Consider the following 20,091-nt stretch of genomic DNA (forward strand, 5'->3'; position numbering starts at 1 on the left):
CATACACCTCTCACCCAAGCCTCACCCTCCCTACCTGGCAGTCCTCATTGGCGGCTGCCAAAAAGCTCAGTACAACCTGCATGTCATCCACTGAGAGGTTCCGAACCAGGAACTCACGCACCAGACCCAAAAGGGAAGTCTGTACTGTACGCAGGTCATCTGCCGCAAGGGGGCGCTCCCGCTGTGGGCTGGCGGGTCCAACAGGCACAGCCAGCGGGTCCGAGAGGCAAGATTGGGAAAACAGGCAGGTAAGCTGGGGTAGCACATCATCCTGTCCCCATACCAATCTCTGCTGTGCCGGGCCTCCAAAATCCACCTGGTCCCACAAGCCTAACCTGTAGTGTGTGCGCAGAGCATCGAGGATGAACTGAACTCCATACTTCTTCCGAAGTTTCTGTCTGTGCTCACGGATTATGCTAGACATGTACTGGATGTGACCTGGGTGGACATCAGCAGAAAGCTTCTTCACACCCTCCAGGGCAGAGCTCTGCCTGCTATGTCCTCTCAGATTATCGAGCAAGGCTGTGGTTTCTCGCCCTGCCTGCCCTGAACCCAGGCCTCTTTCCCAAGCCCCTCACCTACCCAGGCGCACAGCGAAGTCACTGAGGGTCCAGAGGTGAAAGTTGAAGAGCAAATGCTGGTACAGCAGGTAGAGGAGGGGCCCACTGCTATCAGCAGCGACCTGCTCCATCAGCAGCTGGGCAGACATGAGCACATTCATATCCATGGCCCAACTGGGGACCTGAGGGAAAGGAGTCGGCTGAGATGTCAGGTTCTGTCCCAGCCACTCAGTTTCTAGTTTCCCCAGCAGCAGGCATGGGCAATCATCCTTCCTCTTGGCCTTTCAGGGCCCTTGCCATCTCTGAAATACAACTTCCAGGCCGGGCTACGGCCCAGTTTTTCCCGCCACAGTCACCTGAACCACCTTCCTACCCATATCCTCACACCCAAACCTGCCCACTCAGGCCCCACTCAGACAGCACTGTGGGGAAGGCTCTGCCCTGTCTCCTCCATCACGTCTCACCTTGCGCAGGAGGGCCCCGATGATGGCAGGCCCCTGGCACTGCACCAGGCTTTCCTGATTCACAGTGTGGCCCTGCAGGAAGTTCCGAAGCATCAGGAGAAAGGCGGCCACTGCATTCCTCTCCATCCGTTCCTCTGCCGACCACCAGGAAGAGGGCAGAGGCTGGTCAAGAGTGTGCCAGGAGCTACTACCTCGAGTACAGTCCCCACCACCAAGACTCTCTCCCCCAACTGCAGGTGTGAAGGACACTCACCTGAAGACTTGCCCAGGGGGAGAAGCAGGCCCTGAGTGTTATGGCCTGAGGTCAGTTCAGGTCCTACAAGGTCGTGCGTTTCACATGGACCTGCCTCGGCCTCCTGGGGCTGCACAGCCACTCGCTCCAGCAAGGGCAGCAGGGCACCCATGCCCCCTACACAGTTCACCACATCCTGGGAGGAGGGGCAGTGATGAGAGGGCAGTTCCCAGCCAGCATCTTGCCTTGAGCCTGGACTCAAAGTATAGGTCTCTTGAACTGGTCTCCCAAACCCTGCCAGGGCCCAACAGTGCACCACTCGACCTGAGTACACATACACATACGTACACGTACCTTCACATCCCACGTCTCCACCCTATGTCCTGTCAGGCGGCCATCCAGACCATGGCCGGGGGACAGGTCCAGACAGATATTGTTCTTACAGGCCTGGATCACATGGAGAAGGAAGTGACAGATTGAGAGTGGGAGCCAGAGGGCAATGCCAGGAGGCACTGACTGTCCCCTAATCCCTAAATACCTGCGGTGAATAATGGAGGAGCAACTTGGCGCCAAGCTCGTGTAGTTCACCCTCGGGCTTGAAGGGTGCTGGCTCATTGGGCCCTGGAGAGAAAAGGCCAAACCTTTAGACCTTAGGTCCTCCAGCCAAACCCTCTCCACAGCTTGCCTCCTCCCCTGTCTACCCAGAGGACAGGTTCCCAGGGTTGCCATCTTCCCTGGGTACCCTTGAGCACTTTGCAAATCTGATGCCCTGGAATTGGGACACTGGGGTAGAGGCCGGGAGATGCAGACAGCAGGTGCTACATACCCAGGATGCACAGGATCCGTAGGGCGGATGCTTGCAGGGCTTCGTGGAAGATGGCCACAGTCCCCAACTCACCCTCCAGAGATGTGGGGCTTCCCCACCGAGTGTCCTGGGTGCCTGCCAGGGTGGAGCTGATGCTGCCCTCCTGTGGAGGGGCCCCTAGCCCAGGCCCCCAGCCCAGGCCTGTGGAGGCTGGGACCGACTGGGATCGGGTGAGGGAGGGGTGAGTGTGAGACAAGGCAGTGGAGACTGACGACACAGGGAGCCCTGTGGTAGTCGTTGTTGTGCGGTGCCCAGCAGAACCGATACAGCAGGAGGAGAAAGGCTGCAGGATCAGGAATGGGAGACAGGTCAGACCATAGCAAAGCCTAGGATTTCACCTATATCCAGCTCATGACTCCCAAAACTATGTATTTCAGAGTGGTACAGGCTAAAGACAGGGTTCCAGGTCACACTGGTCCAAGCCCCTCCAACTGACCCGTGGCCTCCCCAAATCCTGCCTGGCATACCTCACTGAGGGAGGGGAAGCGAAGAGGCGCTGTCTTGACCAGATGGCCGTCTTTGAAGACGTTGACCAGATTCTGGCTGAAGGGTCGGCGCCCAGGCACGTGCACAATGGCCACGGAGTGCTAGAAGGGAAGGTACGATGGCTCAAGCCATGGCTGGCTCTTGGTGCTCCCCATCCCACACTGGGCCACGTGAGGAGGACGGGAACATACCCAGGCAGAATCAGCGAAGGACACTTCGGGCAAGCTCAGAGTCATGTACTCCTTCCGTGTGCACACGGCTACCACCAGGGTGCCAGCTGCCGTGAAGAAGGCCTCGAACCCTGAGCCACTGCTGGTGAAGAAGCTGGGGGCAAGCAAGACGGTTATGTCTGATACTCCCTGCTTGCCCCGGAGTGGGTCCCTAGCCCTTGGCCGTCACACACCTACCTGTACAGTTGTTTTCGCTGGAGGGGCCGGCTGGGAGCTGAGGTAGGAGCTGCCTCTGTGGATTGTAGACACAGCCAGGCATGGAAGGTAAAGCCGGGCCCTGGCCATCGCTGCACAGGTGGCACCATGATGCCAGCCATGCTGGGGGTGAGGTCAAAATAGCGCAGGGCACGTGCAGGACCCCGGTGCCGTGCCATGCCCGATAGCGCCCGGATGATGGCACCTGCATGTTGAGCCTTCTGAGATTCAGTTCCGCATGACTCTGAGTCCAGCCCCGGTGGGGGGCGCAGCAGACGACGCAGCTCCAAGGGCCGTAGTGACACGCGACCCAGAGCTTGCAGCAAGGCAAACAGCTGCTCCTGGCAGCGGGCTCCCAGGGCTGTCCCCGTGTTAAGTGTCTCTAACAGGTAGCTCACCAGGCCTGCTTGCACACAGGTGGCGCGGCTGGCAGGGCAGCTGTCACAGAGCCACCAGAGGCGTTGTGCCAGAAAGAGGCGCAGCTCGGCTGTGGGTAATGCTGGGAGCCACTGCGTCAGCACCAGCACTGGCTGTTCATTGCGGATTGGGGGAGGCGGGTGCATGCTGTGGTCACCCTCCACAGCCTGTAAGTGGAAAAAACGTGACAATCCTGGGTCAACTGTGGCCCCTTGCCAGCTCTGACACTTTTCCTTTTGCTTACGGTATAGGAAAGCAACCCTCCCGTCCTGGTGCCTTGCCAAAGGTGAACGATCAGGATCACTAAACCAAGCAATCAGCCCAACTAATTTCCATGCTTTGGCTTGTAGCCTAGTATGGTCAAGCTGCCAACTGTACGTATGTTCCTGGGCTAGCCCTTGAGGCCTATAGTGTAGAGGCCACATCTCAGGGCACTGACATGTATGGCTAAGCCACAGCTCACAATGCACTGGCCACAGTTAACAGTCCTCCAGCATAGGGAACTGGCTCAGGCCAGCTGCCTCTGGGACCCAAGCCCAGTCCTCACCATATTGAGTAGTTCCTGCAACAGCCGGTGGGTAGGGGGCCCATGACTCTGCAGGACCTCCTGCAGGTGCTGGTAGCCAATGCGTTCCTTGAACACCTCCTGAAAAAGAGCATGAAGTAAGCAGAGCTGTAGGTTCTGTGGGCAGCTCCCACCCACAGGATCCCTTCTCTTGTGGAACACCTTCGCTAGTTCTGCCTTAGATCACAGTACAGAAAGGGCAAGGACAACACAGGGTCCAGCGGACTGTATTCATCTCAGGAGGCTACGGATGATGGTCAGCTCTCGTGTCCTTTCCCTATATGGCCCTGGCCCAGGACACCCAACTCCCAGGACACACTGATGACCACACCCACCAAGCTTGTGGAACCACACCCCAGTGGCAACAGCAGTCACATGCTCTCCAGGAAACAGGAGTGACAGGCCAGTTTTGAAAACATGAAGACAATGATCCCCACTTCTGACTCCTATCACAGAGAGTGAAGCATCCTCACCTTGGCCGAAGGGGAGCCACTCATGATGCAGGTCAGCACTCTGACCACGTGGACCGCGATGGCATCAGTGTCCTGGTCAAGCACCTTGGGGTAGAGGGGAAGTCAGGAGAAGCAGCGGCCAGGGTGTCACCGCTGGCAGTACTTAACAGTAAAAGGGGTGCAGGGCCATGTACACCAAGGTCCAGGGCATCTACTGGACCCGCAATCCCCTGTGAACACCAGGCCCTCTCCTTGCCACACAAGCTGTGTTGCCTGAACTGGAGTGCTCTCATATCTCATGCTCCTGGGATAGCCCTTGAGATATACAGTGTAGAGGTCTCATCTCAGGGCCTGACAGGTATGGCTAAGTCACAGCTCACACTGCACTGGCCACAGTTAACAGTTCTCCAGGGCTGCTATCCTATGAGCTGGCTTATAAAGACAAGGCCAGGGCAGAGTTGGGCAAGATTGCCAGGCAAAGAGGTCTGGAAAGAAACTCAGGCTGGGAAGGGCCTCTGGCACAGACCAATGGTGTATACTGCCTCTGCACCCCTCCTGTTCTCTGGTGGGCCTACTGGTACTAGTCCCCACAACCCCACCCAGGTTAGACACACACGTGCAAGCAAGCCATCGAGTGTCCCATCACCCATGATGATTGACAGATATTTGGGGGTCTTGGGGCCATCAATCACAGGGCATTAGAGCCAGAAGAACCTTCGAGATCTCTAAATCCTATCCCGTCCCCCATCTCCTAAATCCGTGAGGACGCCGTGGCTCAGCTTAGCTGACACTAAGAGCCATGCTGCTGACTCCCATGATCCATTCTGAGGGGCGAGGGGCTGAGAGCTTGACAGCAAGCCAGGTTTAGCCCTATGGGCTCTTTGCTCCCAGCTCTGCCAAGTCCCCCTGATGTGTGACCTCAGACAACCTTCCCTTCTGGCCTGTAAATAAAGCCAGCGGTCAGGGGAGTCACCTAGCTTACCTGACTTGGAACTGAATGGACAGGTGAGCTCGTAGAAAGTCAGAATAGGCAATAAACGTGTGAGCTGCCTCATGAAATCAGGGCCAGAGCAGAGGCTCTGGGGGTTGTGGGCCGGGTGTAAAGCCTGTAGAATCTTCTACCACAGGTGCTGCACCAGGACCCCATGCTATTGCAGTCTGCACCCTGACACACACTGACACCCTGCGGTTTATAAGCTCCTGGGGATGGTGAGGCATGTGGCACATTTGGTGTTGGAATCAGGAGTCACAGAAGACATGGCCCCTCAGGGACCCCTGCCGTAGGAGGTGATAACAACCAAACCTCTTAGTGTCTGTACTTATGTCTCCTTCTAACAAGTAGGGGATGGGGTAGGTGGTAAAGAGCTTCGAAGGTTCCTCCCAGCCACACCCAACACCCAATTCTAACACCAGGTAAGCAAAAGACCACTTCCTGTTTTGTCTCTAGGACAGGACCTTGAAATATGGGGTGAGAGGGCATAAGAGAGTCACCCTCACTGCCAGGTATGTCAAGCCACAAACATATCTACTTAGCCACCGTTCTAGAACACAGGAAATGGTCAAATAAGGAGCCAGGGATGGGTGGCCAAGGGAGGTGCTGCCTGAGTGGCTCAGCCCCAGTGTGGTACCTTCTGGACATCGGGCTCAGTCAGTAACCGGGTAGCTAGGTCACTGTCCCCCTCAGGGGGCGCCCGGGCCTGCAGGTACAGCTGTTGAGAGGGGCAAAGTAGAGGAGATGAGGAGAAGAGGTTAGAACAGGACCAGGGGGAGCTGCCAGGGTACTGCACCAGTGGGAAACAGTCCTAGTCAAAGTTCTCCTAGCAGAGTAGGGCCAAAACCCGAAGGGACAAACCTTGCCCAGGCCTCAGGCCCTCCCACTGAACACAGGCCGTGGCCATGTTTGCTCAGTAGCAGCCTGGGATTTCTATGTGATTCTCCCTGGGTTCCAGGCCTCCCAGCCTCCAGGTGGAAGCCCACCCACCTTGCTGTTCTGGATGAGTCGAATAAGATGTTCAAAGCAATTGTTGCTAAGGAAGGTAGCTTGTAGCACTGGCCGGTCCTCACATGCCAACATCATGGGGATAGCATCTGTGCAGGGGTCAAAGTCAGACTTCCCTGCAGGCACTCTTTTTTTTTTTTTTTTTAAATATTTTTTTTTTTTTTGGTTCTTTTTTTTGCGGAGCTGGGAACCGAACCCAGGGCCTTGCGCTTCCTAGGCAAGTGCTCTACCACTGAGCTAAATCCCCAAACCCCCCTGCAGCTAAATCCCCTTAAACGCCCCACCTCCCCTCCTTCCCAGCCCTGACTTTCAGCCACCGAAAGGACATTCCCCTCCTCAGGTGCCTGGGAGCCAGCCCATACCTACCGAGCATGCTGACCCGTAGGGCGACAAGGGCCTCTTCGGGGCTTGAACTTGGACTAGCTGGCCAGTCAGCATTAAGAATGTGGAAGTAGCCCTCAAGCAGGGTGCGGAGCTCTGGTCCTCGGGGTGGCGCTCGGCTAGCATGCAGGACGTGCACTGCGCCCACCAGTGCTCTGAGAGCCAGCTGCATCTTGTGAGGGTCCTGAGCTGGGCCACGGCCCCAGCCCCGCAACACACCTAGCAGTCCCTGCACAGAGCCAGAACTCACAGCCATCTGCCCATTCTCCTGTGGGTGAGGAAAAAATGGCAGTAGACTCATCCAGAAGCAAGGTGCTGAGAGGGCTGCCCCCTGGTCGACACTCTCAGGACCCAACATACCTTTCCTCCTGCAAGGACGGCACCAAAGAGGTGGATGAGACGCAGCAGCAACGTGGGAGGCAAATGCTCTGCATCCTGCAGGCTCTCTGGGTGGTAAGCAGGGCAGGACAATGTCACCAAGGTTGTAGGACTATGGTCCAAAGGACTGCACAAGAGTTGGGATATCCCAGCATGGGGATGTGGGGTAGAAGCCAAACCTAGCAAAAGTCCCCACCTAAAGGAGGAGGCTTTGGGTCTAAAATGTCACGGCTGTATGCTAGAGAGATTAGGGGCTATAGTGGTGCTTGAGGGACATAGGGGCCAGCCCCAAGAGCCTAGGCAGCTCCCGAGATCCTTATAGCCAAAATGGAGAGTGTCCCAGAGTGATACACAGCCACTGTCTTCCCCACAGAGACCCAGGGTTTAGCTTCTCAGATGCAAATCTGCTCCTTCTGCCACTTCCACAGTGGGAGTTTCTGGTTCTCTGATCTGGGGACCAGGCTACCACTGGGGAATAGTAGGGCCTTTCACAGCTTCACATAGTAGGGCCTTTTCACAGCTTCACATGTGGCCCTGTCCAGCTAAGCTGGAAAAGGTGCCAGGCACTGAACTGAAACTTAGAGGGCAGAAGGGTCCAGGCCTGAGTCACGTGGTGAAGAACAGGAGGGAGGGATAGGGGTGGGGACAGGAGTGGGGAGGAATGAGCATCAATCCTGAGGATGTCAGGCTGCCACTGAAGGGCCCTATAAACGGGTGAGAACAGATCTAGATGGTCCTAAGTGCCCAGGCTGTAGGAAATGCAGGCAGGGCTCCAGCCACCCCCACCCCCCACCTCCGGTTCTCCTCTTGCTAAATGATCCACAAGGACCCGCCTTCCCACTGCCCTGCTGGTCTCTGTCCAGCCACTTCCTGCCCAAGTGTTGGCCACTGCCTCTCCCTCGAGAGGAGAGGGAGGGCCTAGAAGAGAAGATGAATGAACAAATTAATGGATAAAGCCAGGGGGACAAATGGGGACAAGTGGCTTCACTCCTCCAGGAATACGGAAGCAGGTGCATAGCTGGTACACACAGGGCTGGACAGGGAACATGGCCTGGGAGGAGCCAGGAGTGAAGGGAGATGGGAAATTGAGGGGACAGGTCGACACCCCACCTGGAAGAAAGTCCTGCCTTCCAACCTAGGAAATAATAACTTAGCCCAGGCCTGCCTTTTCTCTCTTCTCTACCCCTAAACTTCTACTTGGCTGTTAGAGGTTCCGGCGGCTCAGGCCAGACCACCAAGGAGTTCCGTCTGGTGGGTGGGATTAGGCAACTAGGTTTGTGGTCAGGACCAGGTGGGGCATGGGGAAGTTAGGGTGGGGCCTAACCTTGGAAGAAGGCTCCAAATTCACAGGGCAAGGCGGCCGGAGGGAACTTGTATTTGCTCTTCTCCTTGGAGCTGATGGCTTCCCTGGGGGTGGGGGTGGGGAGAGTTGGGGTGAAGCCTGGCACTGGTATCCATCAGCTGGACTCTCACCGCGTCTTGGTCAGGTCACTGGTCATTCTCCTCCAGCCTGCACACAGGCTAGTTCCATAAGGCGTTTAGACCAATGACCCCATCCCTTTCCTCCCCCTGGCCTCCTGTGAGTCGCCCTGTCTGAGGGCTGGGTCTCACCCACTGTGCTGGCGCCGCCAAGTCTGGTAGGGGTCAAAGAGCCCTTCACACAGGAGCAGAGCATGCAGGGCCACATTCTCTAGCTGGGTGCTACGGTCCTCCTGTGATGGTGGGGATCCTTTCAGCTGCAGTGTAGGGAGAGAGAACAGAGGGAGGGTTAGTCAGCCATACCTGCGGTAGCTGTCTCTGCCCTATCCAGGTGGGCCCCTCACCTCAGCCATCAATCCAGTGAGCAGTGCCAGCACACGGGGCACCAGTACCTGGCCCCAACCAGCCTCTACATTCTCCAGGTTCCTGGGGTTGGGAGTGAAGAAGGGGAGAAGTCATGCCAATGTTCCAGGTCCCTGTCACCCCCCAGGTGGGCCCACACATCCATGCTTCTGCCCACCCTCAGAAGACCCCAAGGAGAAACCACCTGCAGAGAATGATGAAAAGCTTCAGCAACAGCAGGGCTTGCTCCAGGTTGTCCTGGTCCAGCTGCTCTGCCAGCACATGTAGAGCATCTAGGGGTAGCAGAGGCACTTCCGCACCTGCCTCCTCTGGCCTGTAAGGAGGATTGCTGAGTGCCAAGGGCAGTCCTGCCTGCCTGGCCCTGGCCTCTAGGCAGATTCAGCCTTACCTTCGAGGCTCCAGAGAAGACAAGGAGATAGTCTTCTCGAAGACACCCACGAAGGCCTTCAGCCATTGCTGCAGGTAGCCAAGGTCCTTCTGTTGACAGAAAGGGTTCAAGAGCATGAGAGGGGAGGAGAGAAAGGCATGGACAGGGGAGTTCTTGAGGATAGATGGATAACAGTTGGAGTGACGGGGAGGAGGACAGGTCCAGCAGAACAGGAAGGGTCAGAACTGGAGGACTGTGGTGTGAACAGGTCACCTCCAGGACCTAGTCCAAGTCTCTCAGTCCAAGCTTCAGTCTTTGCTCCCACCTTTCTGATGGTTGGGACCACAGAGACCTGGCACAGGCAGAGGAGGAGGAGCTTAAGTGGGGCGTGGCTATAAGTACAGCTGCTGGTGGCCCATTCATAGCTACCTGCTGTCTACCCAGAGCCTTGGCCTGTGTCCTGTCCTGTCACCTTCACCTAGTTCTGCAGCCACCGCCTTCTGAAAACTTCCTGGCGCTATGGGTTCCAGGATGCACACACACCGCTGGACGGCAGGCACCCAAGTCACACCCGTACCCCAACACTACAGCATCCTTGCACAACAGCCCACCCTTGCCCTGGAACCTCCACCCACCCTTGTTGTTTACCTGGACCCCAGGCCCCAGAGTTGGTTCCATGGACAAGTGGGATGGGTAGTGGCTGAGCCCGTGTATGGGCGCCGCCAAGGAAACTATGGTGTGAACAACAGAAAAGAAAAAAAAAAAGACGTTTCCTCTGCCCTTGCTGGGGCAGGAAGCGCAGAGTCACGGTGGGGGAGGAGGGCAGCCGCTTCCTCCCAGCAGACCGCAGGGATGTGGAGGGGCCCTGGGGCACCCTGGGCTGCTAAGATGCTGTGGGCAGGGCCTATGGCATATGTAGTGGGATCACATTGCCCTGGGCGCCATCTTTACCGTTAGGGTGTCAGGTACCCTTCATTCAAAGTACCCGCATTTCCTGGCCTGGCTTAGAACCTCAAGCCTGGGGAAAATATGCAAAAACGCACCCATATCTTTGTTCCTTTCCAGGACCTGGCCACCCACCTAGATTCCATGGGTCTTTTGCTTAGTGGTACAGTTAGCCATTTGCCCTCATTTGCCAAAACTTAATGCCATTTCCAGGACATGGAGGTGGGACCCGGCCTGTACCTTGGTCCCTCCCCACATCTGGAGCCCAACCAGCTGACACCAGAGAGCAATCACCTTTCTCAGTTTAGACAGGAGAAGAAGAGAAAACAGCACTCAGAGCTCACGGGGCCTGAGACTGCTCCTAGGGGCAGGGACCTCACACCTAAGGATCTCCAGAACTTTACAGAGCAGAGGTTCCCAACCTTCCTAGTGCCGGGGCCCCTTAAGACAGTTCCTTATGGTGTGGTGTCCCCCTCCAGCATAACATTACTTGCATTACTACTTCAGAACTGTAATTTTGTTACTGCTATGACTCGTAATATGAATATCTGCATTTTCCAAAGGTCTTAGGCAATCCTGTGAAAAGCTGAGAGCCACTGGCCTGGAGGGGGCCTGGCTTGTTAATGCTGCCCGTGACTTCTATGTAGCATGTCCCAACCTGGGACAGACGCCAGCAGAGCTGGGCCAGGCTCCCCAGAATCTAGTGGGAGCAGCTATCCACTGTGTCTGGATGTCTTCTTTGCCCACTTTATCTACTATTTATAGTGGCATGTATGTGCATGTATGTGTGCATGCATGTGCATGTGCATGCTTGCATGCATGTGTGTGTGTGTGTGCGCGTGTAGCAGAGCTATCTGTCTACATAACTCTATCACTTTTCACCTAATTTTTTTTTTTTTTTTGAGACAAGGTCTCTCAAGCCCCTGGGATCTGCCTATTTCTGTCCCCAAGCACTAGGGTCACAAACATGGGATGCCATGCTGCTCAGCTTTCCTTGGGTTCTCAGGATCCTGACTCAAGTCCTCTGCTTGTGAGGCAAACACCAAGTCATCTCCCCTGGCCTGGTTTTTGTTGTTTTTGGGTTTCGTTGGTTTCTTTGCCTTTCCAAGCCTTCCTATCAATCTCCATCCCCATCAACCAGGAGACACCACTGTACCCAGATTCTGAGGAGACATATTACCTGGAGGGTTACCCTAAAGACTCCTGTGTCCAAGGCAATGCAAAAGCCTTCTAGTGGGGGTTTTGTTTGTTTGTTTGGCCTGTTTTTTGACACAGGGTTTCTCTGTGTAGCTCTGGCTGTCCTGGAACATGCTCTGTAGACCAGGCTGGCCTTGAACTCAGAGATCCACCTGCTTCTGCCTCCCAAGCCCAAGTGTTAGGATTAAAGGCAGGTGCACGCCACCACCACCACCACCACCATCCGGCTTTAGTGGGGTTTTAGGGAAGTAATCTGATCAGCAAGGCTTTAACGTTAGTTAACGGATTATCCACTGATAGGTTTATAATCTGGGCTACTGGGAGGGGGAGGGAGTGCCACATACCCTTGGAAGTTGTATCTTGTCCCCAAGCACTCACAGCTGGCTTGTGTGTATTCTCCCCATGCTCCGTGTCTGACTTAAGGTAAAGCAGCTCTCCTCTGCCTTGTACAGGCATACAAGCACCAGGGCCAGACAAACATGGATGGAAAACTCCCAAACCAGGAACCAAAATCAACCTTTCCTTCTTCTAGGTGACCTTCCCAGACACTTCATCAAAGAGAATGGAGAGCAAACACATCAGGGCTTCTAGAGCATTTCTGCTGACCCCGTTAAGGAACGTGGAAAGCCTCAGAGAACACTCAGCACCTTGGCTCCAGCTACACCTTTCGGGCTAATGGAGTCAGATCTCTGTTTAGTCAGGGAAGCTGGCCATCTGACCCTGACTTCTGCCTCAATGGCCTCATAGACCCCTTCTGGTTTTGAACATGTCCTAATACTGGGCTTGTAGGATGGCTAGCCAGAATGCTTGCATGTAAGAATAAAGATGCAGCCAGCACCACATAAAGGATCAGAATCAGCGATGGATGCTCTAATCTCAAGCTAAGGGCTTGGCAGAGGCCAGCAGGTCTGTGGAGCTCGAAGGCCAGCCAAGTTTACTCTACGGGGTTTAGGTGTAGTGAGAGACCCTGTCTCAGAAAATGAGGTAGTGAGGAAGTCAACCTCTGACCTCCATGTACACATGCAACATGCACACACCCGCACGCATGCCCATACACAAGCATGCACGCACACACAAATGCATACAATATCCCAACACTGTCTTCCATCTTGTATCCCCAACTAACCCTAGTTAAACCAGTTTTCTGTGACCCAAAATATGGGGACCTAAATCCCCAATCAGACCCTTCCCCACCTCTAGAATAAAGGGCCAACTACTGTGCCTGGCCCTCTAGGCCCCTGATATATCTAAGGTGTAGTTTCTGACCCTGATACCCTCTGGCCTAGACTTCTATACCCTACTCTACTACCTCAGTAGCTTGGCATGGGGTACTTAAGCGGGAATTTCCCAACTTCCTCATGGTGAGTCCAATTTTCTTTTATATATATATATATATATATATATATATATATATATATATATATATATATATATATATATAAATGTATTTAGTATGCATTGGTGTTTGCCTGCATGTACGTCCGTGTGAGGGGTCAGATCCCAGATCTGTGCTTCTCAGAATCGGAGCACCCTGGTCTTGGTCTTCCGGTTGATGGGGAAAGAAATTGCTAGGAAGGCTTGGAAAGGGAAACAGACAGACAAAACATTTACAGACATGTGGTTGCTGGGAATTGAACCTGGGTCCTCTGGAAGAGCAGCCAGTGCTCTTAAGCGCTGAGCCATCTCCCCAGCTCCCATGACTCTGGCTTTCTATCCCTTGGCCTGTCTAGTCTTGTAAACTCTCCAAATTGTGCTGAGCTGGGTTCAGGGTTAGGCCAATCCAGGCAGGCTGCATGAACTCTGAAGGGGCATGAGAGAGTCTCAAACACACAGAACAAGTGAGAGGAATGGCTGCCTGTCCATGTCTTTGGGGCCTCACTCCTGCTCCCTAGGAAGCCTCAGGTCAGCTCCATTGCTTGGAGCTATAGTGCTAAATATCAGAGTCTCTCCAGACGCAGGGGTCAGAGGCAGGGCAGGGAAGTGAGCAGGAGCAAGATGGTTGGTTGTGCTGCCTGTGACAGGATCCAGAGCCCAGAAGTTGTGGCTGTGGGGCTTGAGATCTGTATTCCTATCTCAGAGCCTCTACCTCATCGGCTCCTTCCAGTCCTTTCCAGCTCTGAAGGGACACCAAGAACAGATGAGGAACAACCACACAGGCCAAGCTCACCCAAGAGACTTTCCGATCATGAGGAAGTACTTGGGTCTTGCCTCAGGGGAAAAAATAGAGGCCACTGTCTCCAGAAGGACAGATGCTGATCATCATCCCAACCTGTCCCAACAGGCCCCAAATACACTCTAAAGAGACTGGGAGGAAGAGTTCCCAAGGGTGAGTGAGACACAAGCAGTTCCTGCTTGGGCATAGATCTGCCATTCTCTTAGAACTCAGAGGTAACTCTGGTGGGCTGAGGGCAAGTCTATGTGGCACTGTTTGGAGGAAAGTCTTCTACCTGAGGGACAGGGCCACTAAGCTGCCTGACACCATACCGCCTGTGAAGCCCTGTGAACGAGCTCTCGCCCAGTACGGAAAGCCTCAAGCGGACGTCACCAGCACCCTGGGACCAGTCAGTCACCACTCTGTCACAGACTCCACCTTCAGAGCCAATCGAGATTACCTCGGCGTTTGAGGCTTTGCATAGATGCTGCCTCTCACCCCCAGTTCAAGAATGTGGCTTGCTGTTCCCACCCCACAGGGATGCACACACCTTATCTCCCATGTTTCTTCTTGAGAGATGTCCTCAGTCGGGACCAGAACCTTTTGAAGATACATCACATTGCTGTACAGGTAGGGATTATCAATTACTAATGGAATTGGGGTTGCTAATGGAATCAGTGGCTGAGGGTATGTATGAGTCTTGGAACCCAGGCCCTGTTTAAACACTGGGTAGCTTGTCACCTAACATGAAACACTCTGAGCCCCGACGATCTCGGTTTGTGGGGGCAGGGAGAGTAGAGACAGGATCTTACTATGTTGACCAAGCTGACTTCAAAGTCACAGAGATCTGCCTGCCCCTGCTTCACAAGTACAAGGCTTAAATGAGTGCACCACCAGGCCCAGCTCGGTGCCACCCGTACCACCTACCAAAGGTTGGGATGATCATCGGAAGCTGCAAACCAGGGGCTCTGGTCAGCCCAAATTCCTGGCATTCTAGGACAACCCTCCCTCCCTCCCTGTCTAGGAGTGAAAACAGGAGACAGCCCTTGGGTCAGTGCAGAGTTGAGGCCTCCAGGGCAATCCCAACTTGCTGCCCTAGGCAGGGACGGTGGAATATATTCCCCGGGGAAGAGTTCCAAGCAGTAGGGAGAGTGATCATGGCTCAGTATGGATGACCCCTTTCCGTCAGAGGAACCTCTGCCTCCAGGAAGAACTAGGGTCGACGTAGGTCTGAACAGCATAGCTTCTCAAGCCTAAAATCTCTCCAGGAGGAGAGAGGGCAGTGTCAGGCCAACGGCGGCATCTAGCTATGTTGTAAGAACTGTAGGCCATGGGATGAAGTGGAAGATGACGGGAACTTGTCCATGGAGCAAAAGCAACTGAGCAGAGTGGTGTATGTGCCTAGGTGTCCAGGCCAGCCTCTGCCCCTTACCTGAGGGACAAAGAGGACCTAAAGGTCCCATAACACTTCAGTCCTTAGCCATTTTCCTTGTCCTATCACTATGGAAACAAGAGTTTCCTGCCATGGTCTCCATAGTAACTGACCCTGTTTCCATGGGGATCACACACTTCTCCATCACCTCCTCAGTTGTCATAACAACCCCAAGGATATCAGCCTTTCCCCTCCAAGCCCAGGCTATGCTAATTTTTCTATCATTAAAGTTCCCTCCTCCTTCAATTGCCTTAGCAACAGGAGCAGGAAGGAAGAAATTCCAGTTGCCCCTCAGGTGTGAAAGGGACCCAGAGCTGGGTATTTGTGCCCATTCAAGAAAGTAAGAGCCACGGGGTTGGGGATTTAGCTCAGTGGTAGAGCGCTTGCCTAGCAAGCGCAAGGCCCTGGGTTCGGTCCCCAGCTCCGGGAAAAAAAGAAAAAAGAAAGTAAGAGCCAGGCAGTAGTGGGGTACTCCTTTAATCCCAGCACTTGGGAGTTGGATCTCTTAATTCAAGGCCAACTTAGTCTACTGAGTGAGTTCTAGGGCAGCCAGGGCTACACAGAGAAACCCTGTCTCAAGAAACAAACTAACCAAACTAACCAAACAAAAACCAAAACAACAACAAAAAGAAAGTGAACGAGAGACGTAGGAATCTGGCTAAGCCGGTAAAGCACACGCTGCACAAGTGTGAGTAGATTCCCCAGCACCATAAAAGCCAGGGCAAGCATCCATACCTCAGCTCCGAGAGGGGAGGGCAGGATCCCGGACCGGCAGCCCTTAAGCTCACTGACCAGTCTAGCTTAACCAATGCAGTGGAGGTTTGGTGAGATGGCTTAGCAGGTAAGGGCACTGTTGCCAGGGCTGACAACCTGGTTTCAATCTCTGGGACTGACACGGTACTCAGAAGGCAGAGATAGGCAGATCTCTGAGTTCAAGTCCAACCTGGCCTACATAACTAGCTCCAGACCACAAAGGGCTACTAGTGAAACCCTGTTTAGATAAGTAGTAAGGTGGAGGGACTAGAGGTGGCCCAGTGGTTAGGGGCATAGGATGCTCTTCCAGAAGCTTTGGCCTCTATTACCAGCACCCACATGGTGACTCAGAACTGACTAATTCCACTTCCAGGACATCTAATGTTTTCTTTTGGCCTCTGTGGGCACCGGGCACCAGCTATGTACATGATGCACTGACATATATGCAGGCAAAACACCAATACACATAAAATAAGACATCCGATGTCTTTTGGCCTCTACATGTACACACACACACACACACACACACACACACACACACACACACACACACATGTTAAACTGAGGTCTAAGAAGAGATAGAACCCAGCTAAGGATCTAGAGGAGCAGAGAGGCCTGGGAAGTGTCCATGAGACAGGTGAGACAGGAGAGATCACTGGTCAAGGATAAAAGAAAGGTGAGCAAAACTAAAGAGCTTCTAGTCTGACCGAACCTCTGAGTCCTTCCTCAGTGGCAGAATTAGAGAATTTAGCTCAGGTTCTCTGTCCTGCCAGGCTCTTTGTGATCCTCAGCTCCCCCATCAGAGTGTGTGTGTGTGTGTGTGTGTGTGTGTGTGTGTGTGTGTGTGTGTGTGTGTGTGTACACGTGCAACACCACTGCTCCAGCCTGCAGAGGGACTGCTCATCTCATCCTATTTTGCATGTATCTTTACATGCTTCCCAAGTGCCAGCATGCCAGGTGCTGTCCCAGGCTCCTGGTCCTCTTGTGCTTCTCCTGTTTCTCCCTTGTGGTCACTCTGGTAGATGTGCTCTACCCATTTACTATGGTGGCTCTGTCCTGCTCCCTACTTCAGACCACTTGCTGCTGCTGCTGCTGCTGCTGCTGTTACTCCTCTTCCTCCTCTTCTTCCTTTTCCTCTTCTTCTTCCTCCTCCTCCTCCTTCCCTTTCAGACAGGGTCTCACTTTGTAGACCAGGCTGTTCTGGAACTCACAAGAGATTTGACTGCTTCTGCCTTCAGGTGCTGGGGTTAAAGGTGAAGAGGGGGTGGTCAGAATGAGAGAAAGAGGGGGTAGAGGGAGGAAAATGGAGAGACAGAGAGGAAGGGATGGGGAGAGGGAGGGAGAAAGAGGTGCCATGTTTGAGGAAAGCTTGCTTCTTATATTTCCAACTACTATGTGCTTGTTCATGTTGTTCCTGGCCTCCAGCCCTCAAAATCCCCACTCTGCATGCTCTGGGAGAACTGCCTTGATTGGTCACTACCCTGGTCATCTTAGCCAGTCATTCAGCTAACACCCAGGGAAGGGAACACTTACTAAATGTTAGCTTCTGGGAAGCTCTGCAGCGGTAAGCAAGGGCAGTGAAGGTTAAGAGAGGCTCCAAGAGAACAACAGGTGTTGTCCTAGGTAGAGGGTCACCTGAGGCTTCCTGACCACAAGACCAAGGCTTGGGTGGCTAAAAGAACTCTCCTAATGACCTTGCCTTGTTTTCCCCAAGAGGATCCTGAGGAACTCTAACTAAGTAATATCCAGGGGCACTCTGATGCTGTCCCTTCCCTCTATCTCCTCTAAGAGCCCACCAAGAGGGCAGGATCCATGTAGAGGAGGGAAGGCAGGTCTAAATCTGGGGTCTTTTTAGGGGAAAAGGACAGGAACTAGGTTGCTTCCCCCTTGGTCCTCACCCAGACCCACAACTGGGGAAACAGGTTTGCCAGCAGATGGTAGCTCCTGCCGCTGAAGGGAGGGGCCACCTGTGCTGCTGGGTGGTTGAGTGCGGACTGACAAAAAGGGTCTCTTCTTTCCTTTTGAGACTAGACTCTGTAGCCCAGATTGGCCTCAGACTTTTGGCAATCCTCCTGCCTCAACCCCTCTCATGCTGGGCTTACAGGCATGTGCCATCATGCTGGGGCTCTGAGGGTCTCCGAACACCTGTCAGATCCACGCTTGCCTTACACACACCCCGTGACACACACAACGGGTCCCTAGCAGCACCCTTTCTCCTTGGGAGCCCAGCACCGAGGACTGGGACGGTGTTTTTGGAGCAGGCAGGAAGGCTGCACTGGGAGGCTGCCTGGCTTCCTCTCCCCAGGCAGCCCAGCCCCACCCGACTCCTGAGTTTGCTCTCACATCCTGGATTTATTTGTTGGCTTGGTCCCAGACTGCCCCCTGCCTATCTGGGCTTCCACAACTACAACCAACCAGCTTGGGCCCCATACCTAAGCAGTCTGGGAGGCGGTGGGAGTACGGCGGACAGAAGTGGCTAACAGCTCAAAACCAAACAGCCCAGCAACTATAAAAGGGCGCAGTCCTGGGAAGCCGGACCACATCTCCAGCAGCCTACCACCCAGCCTGAAAACCCAGCAGTGACAACTCTCAGATTCATCACCTGGTTTAAGTTCTCTTCACACGGTTATCTCCCCTGAAGATGGAGAGACAGAGGTTGAATGGAGGGGAGGCAGGCTTTTCTGACCTACACCAGCCATAGTGGCTCCCTCTTTACAAAGTCCAGATGGCCGGAGGGCAAAATTGTGTCAGTTTTACAGTCAGGAAGTAGAGGCTTAAAGGTGCAATGGGTTTGTACTGGGTTACCCTAAGTGGGACTCTACTATGTGCCACCAGCCCAAGAAGACCAAAGAAGCTGTGGCCCTTCAGACTTAGACCTTATGTTCCTAAGAGACAAACCATCAGCCAGCCTCTTCAGAGGATCAGGGTAGAGCATGAACTCTCCCCATATCCCTGCTCTCCCAGTGACAAGCTGTTCAAGGACATACAATGGACCATTGTGTCCAGGGCACACCTGAGCTAGGCACCTAGTGCCAAGCAGGTGCAAAGAGGGAGGCGTAACCCCAGGATCATTCCCTGCTTCCAGTGCAAAAAGGAAAGTGGGGCTTCTAGAGTTTGAATCAGAGGCATCACATCCCTTCGGATACCAGCCGAGGCAGCTTGAAATGAGAGTCCTTTCAGACATCCCTCCTGGCTTCACCACCGACCCTGCCCCATTGCAGAATGGAGGTAGGCTAAGGTTGCCTCAAGTACAATAAGAGCTCATCACTAAGTACTTCTCTGAAGGAGTCTGAGGTGACTAACGTCTGATGTACTTGTCAGGAGTAGCACCTGCCGGATCCCCTAGCCTACAAGACATTCTAGCCACGACGACCAATCGCGAATGCGCCCCTAGGACGAAGCAGCCAACATGCAAACTGAGTCCCTCTCTTTCCAGGTCTCTGTTTACCCAGTTGTGAAAAGGGTGAGAACTGACTAGCCAGGGCAACTGAGGCTGCGCGGTCTCGCTGGGGACTTGCAATTCAGCGCGCACTCGCGAACGCTGTCCCCTGGCACAAATGCCCGAGGCAGCCGGGCGGCCAGGGGCACGCACGTGTGCGCGGAGCTGAAGTCCCGCGTGTGCGCGCCTATCAGCGGCCCCGGGGGACCCGGACGCAGGTGCAGCAGACACTGCGTGCGCCAATCTGGGGTCCCCGGTGGACCAGGGGCGGGACGGGCTCACCTGCGCGTAGTAGAGCAGCCACAACTCGTAGAGCCGCTCCGAGGCGGCCATAGCCTGACCGGGCTCTGGCCCTGCTGCGCGCCACCTGTCGCCGCCTCCTCCGCGCCGCCCGCCGGTTGCCCCGGGCCAGGCCCATGGGCGGGAGGGCGTCACTCCGGGGCGGAGCGGCGCTACACTGCTGGGGGAAGTCCGCGGCTCCCGACCCTGTCGCACTTAGCCACCAAAGTCTACACGCCCCTCCTCCTCCTCCCGGCCGGCCACCGCCTGGCTTCCTACACTTGGCTGTCTGTGGCAGCGGCCACCGCCCCGCCTCTCCTAGGACTGTGCAAAGGGCGGGGAGTCAGGCTGGAGGAGGAGCCTGGGGTCAGGGCGGCCCGGGAGGTCGCGCGGAGCCCCGCCTCTCGCAGGCGGAACCCATTCACAGCCACCCGCAGGATCATTTCCAGCCTTCCCAGCTA

At 54.7% G+C, this 20,091-nt stretch overlaps 1 protein-coding gene across 6 annotated transcripts in view; it reads right to left on the reverse strand.

Annotated features, from left to right (window-relative positions):
• The window catches only part of Nbeal2 (neurobeachin-like 2), a 30,390-nt gene extending 10,449 nt beyond the window's left edge, over positions 1 to 19,941 (reverse strand). For 2 of the 6 annotated variants that reach the window (XM_039082645.2, XM_003750591.6), the window contains exons 1-22: positions 19,634 to 19,941; positions 9,455 to 9,543; positions 9,251 to 9,379; positions 9,048 to 9,129; positions 8,836 to 8,960; positions 8,549 to 8,631; positions 7,207 to 7,292; positions 6,832 to 7,114; positions 6,448 to 6,554; positions 4,488 to 4,571; positions 3,997 to 4,095; positions 3,015 to 3,616; positions 2,799 to 2,931; positions 2,589 to 2,708; positions 2,083 to 2,404; positions 1,795 to 1,877; positions 1,611 to 1,703; positions 1,278 to 1,452; positions 1,025 to 1,158; positions 583 to 742; positions 336 to 438; positions 35 to 188 (exon numbers count right to left, since the gene is read on the reverse strand). In XM_039082645.2, coding sequence (XP_038938573.1) covers positions 35 to 188; positions 336 to 438; positions 583 to 742; positions 1,025 to 1,158; positions 1,278 to 1,452; positions 1,611 to 1,703; positions 1,795 to 1,877; positions 2,083 to 2,404; positions 2,589 to 2,708; positions 2,799 to 2,931; positions 3,015 to 3,616; positions 3,997 to 4,095; positions 4,488 to 4,571; positions 6,448 to 6,554; positions 6,832 to 7,114; positions 7,207 to 7,292; positions 8,549 to 8,631; positions 8,836 to 8,960; positions 9,048 to 9,129; positions 9,251 to 9,379; positions 9,455 to 9,543; positions 19,634 to 19,684 — 3,297 coding nt within the window. In that variant the 5' untranslated portion in view covers positions 19,685 to 19,941. Of the gene's footprint in view, positions 1 to 34; positions 189 to 335; positions 439 to 582; positions 743 to 1,024; positions 1,159 to 1,277; positions 1,453 to 1,610; positions 1,704 to 1,794; positions 1,878 to 2,082; positions 2,405 to 2,588; positions 2,709 to 2,798; positions 2,932 to 3,014; positions 3,617 to 3,996; positions 4,096 to 4,487; positions 4,572 to 6,094; positions 6,176 to 6,447; positions 6,555 to 6,831; positions 7,115 to 7,206; positions 7,293 to 8,548; positions 8,632 to 8,835; positions 8,961 to 9,047; positions 9,130 to 9,250; positions 9,380 to 9,454; positions 9,544 to 10,081; positions 10,814 to 19,633 lie in introns of those variants that run through there. The other 4 variants (XM_006244009.5, NM_001427320.1, XM_006244008.5 and 1 more) reach the window with 4 other exon arrangements.
• Between the last annotated feature and the right edge of the window lie 150 nt (positions 19,942 to 20,091).

The sequence above is a fragment of the Rattus norvegicus genome, chromosome 8 (assembly GCF_036323735.1).
Source record: "Rattus norvegicus strain BN/NHsdMcwi chromosome 8, GRCr8, whole genome shotgun sequence".
NCBI lineage: Eukaryota > Metazoa > Chordata > Mammalia > Rodentia > Muridae > Rattus > Rattus norvegicus.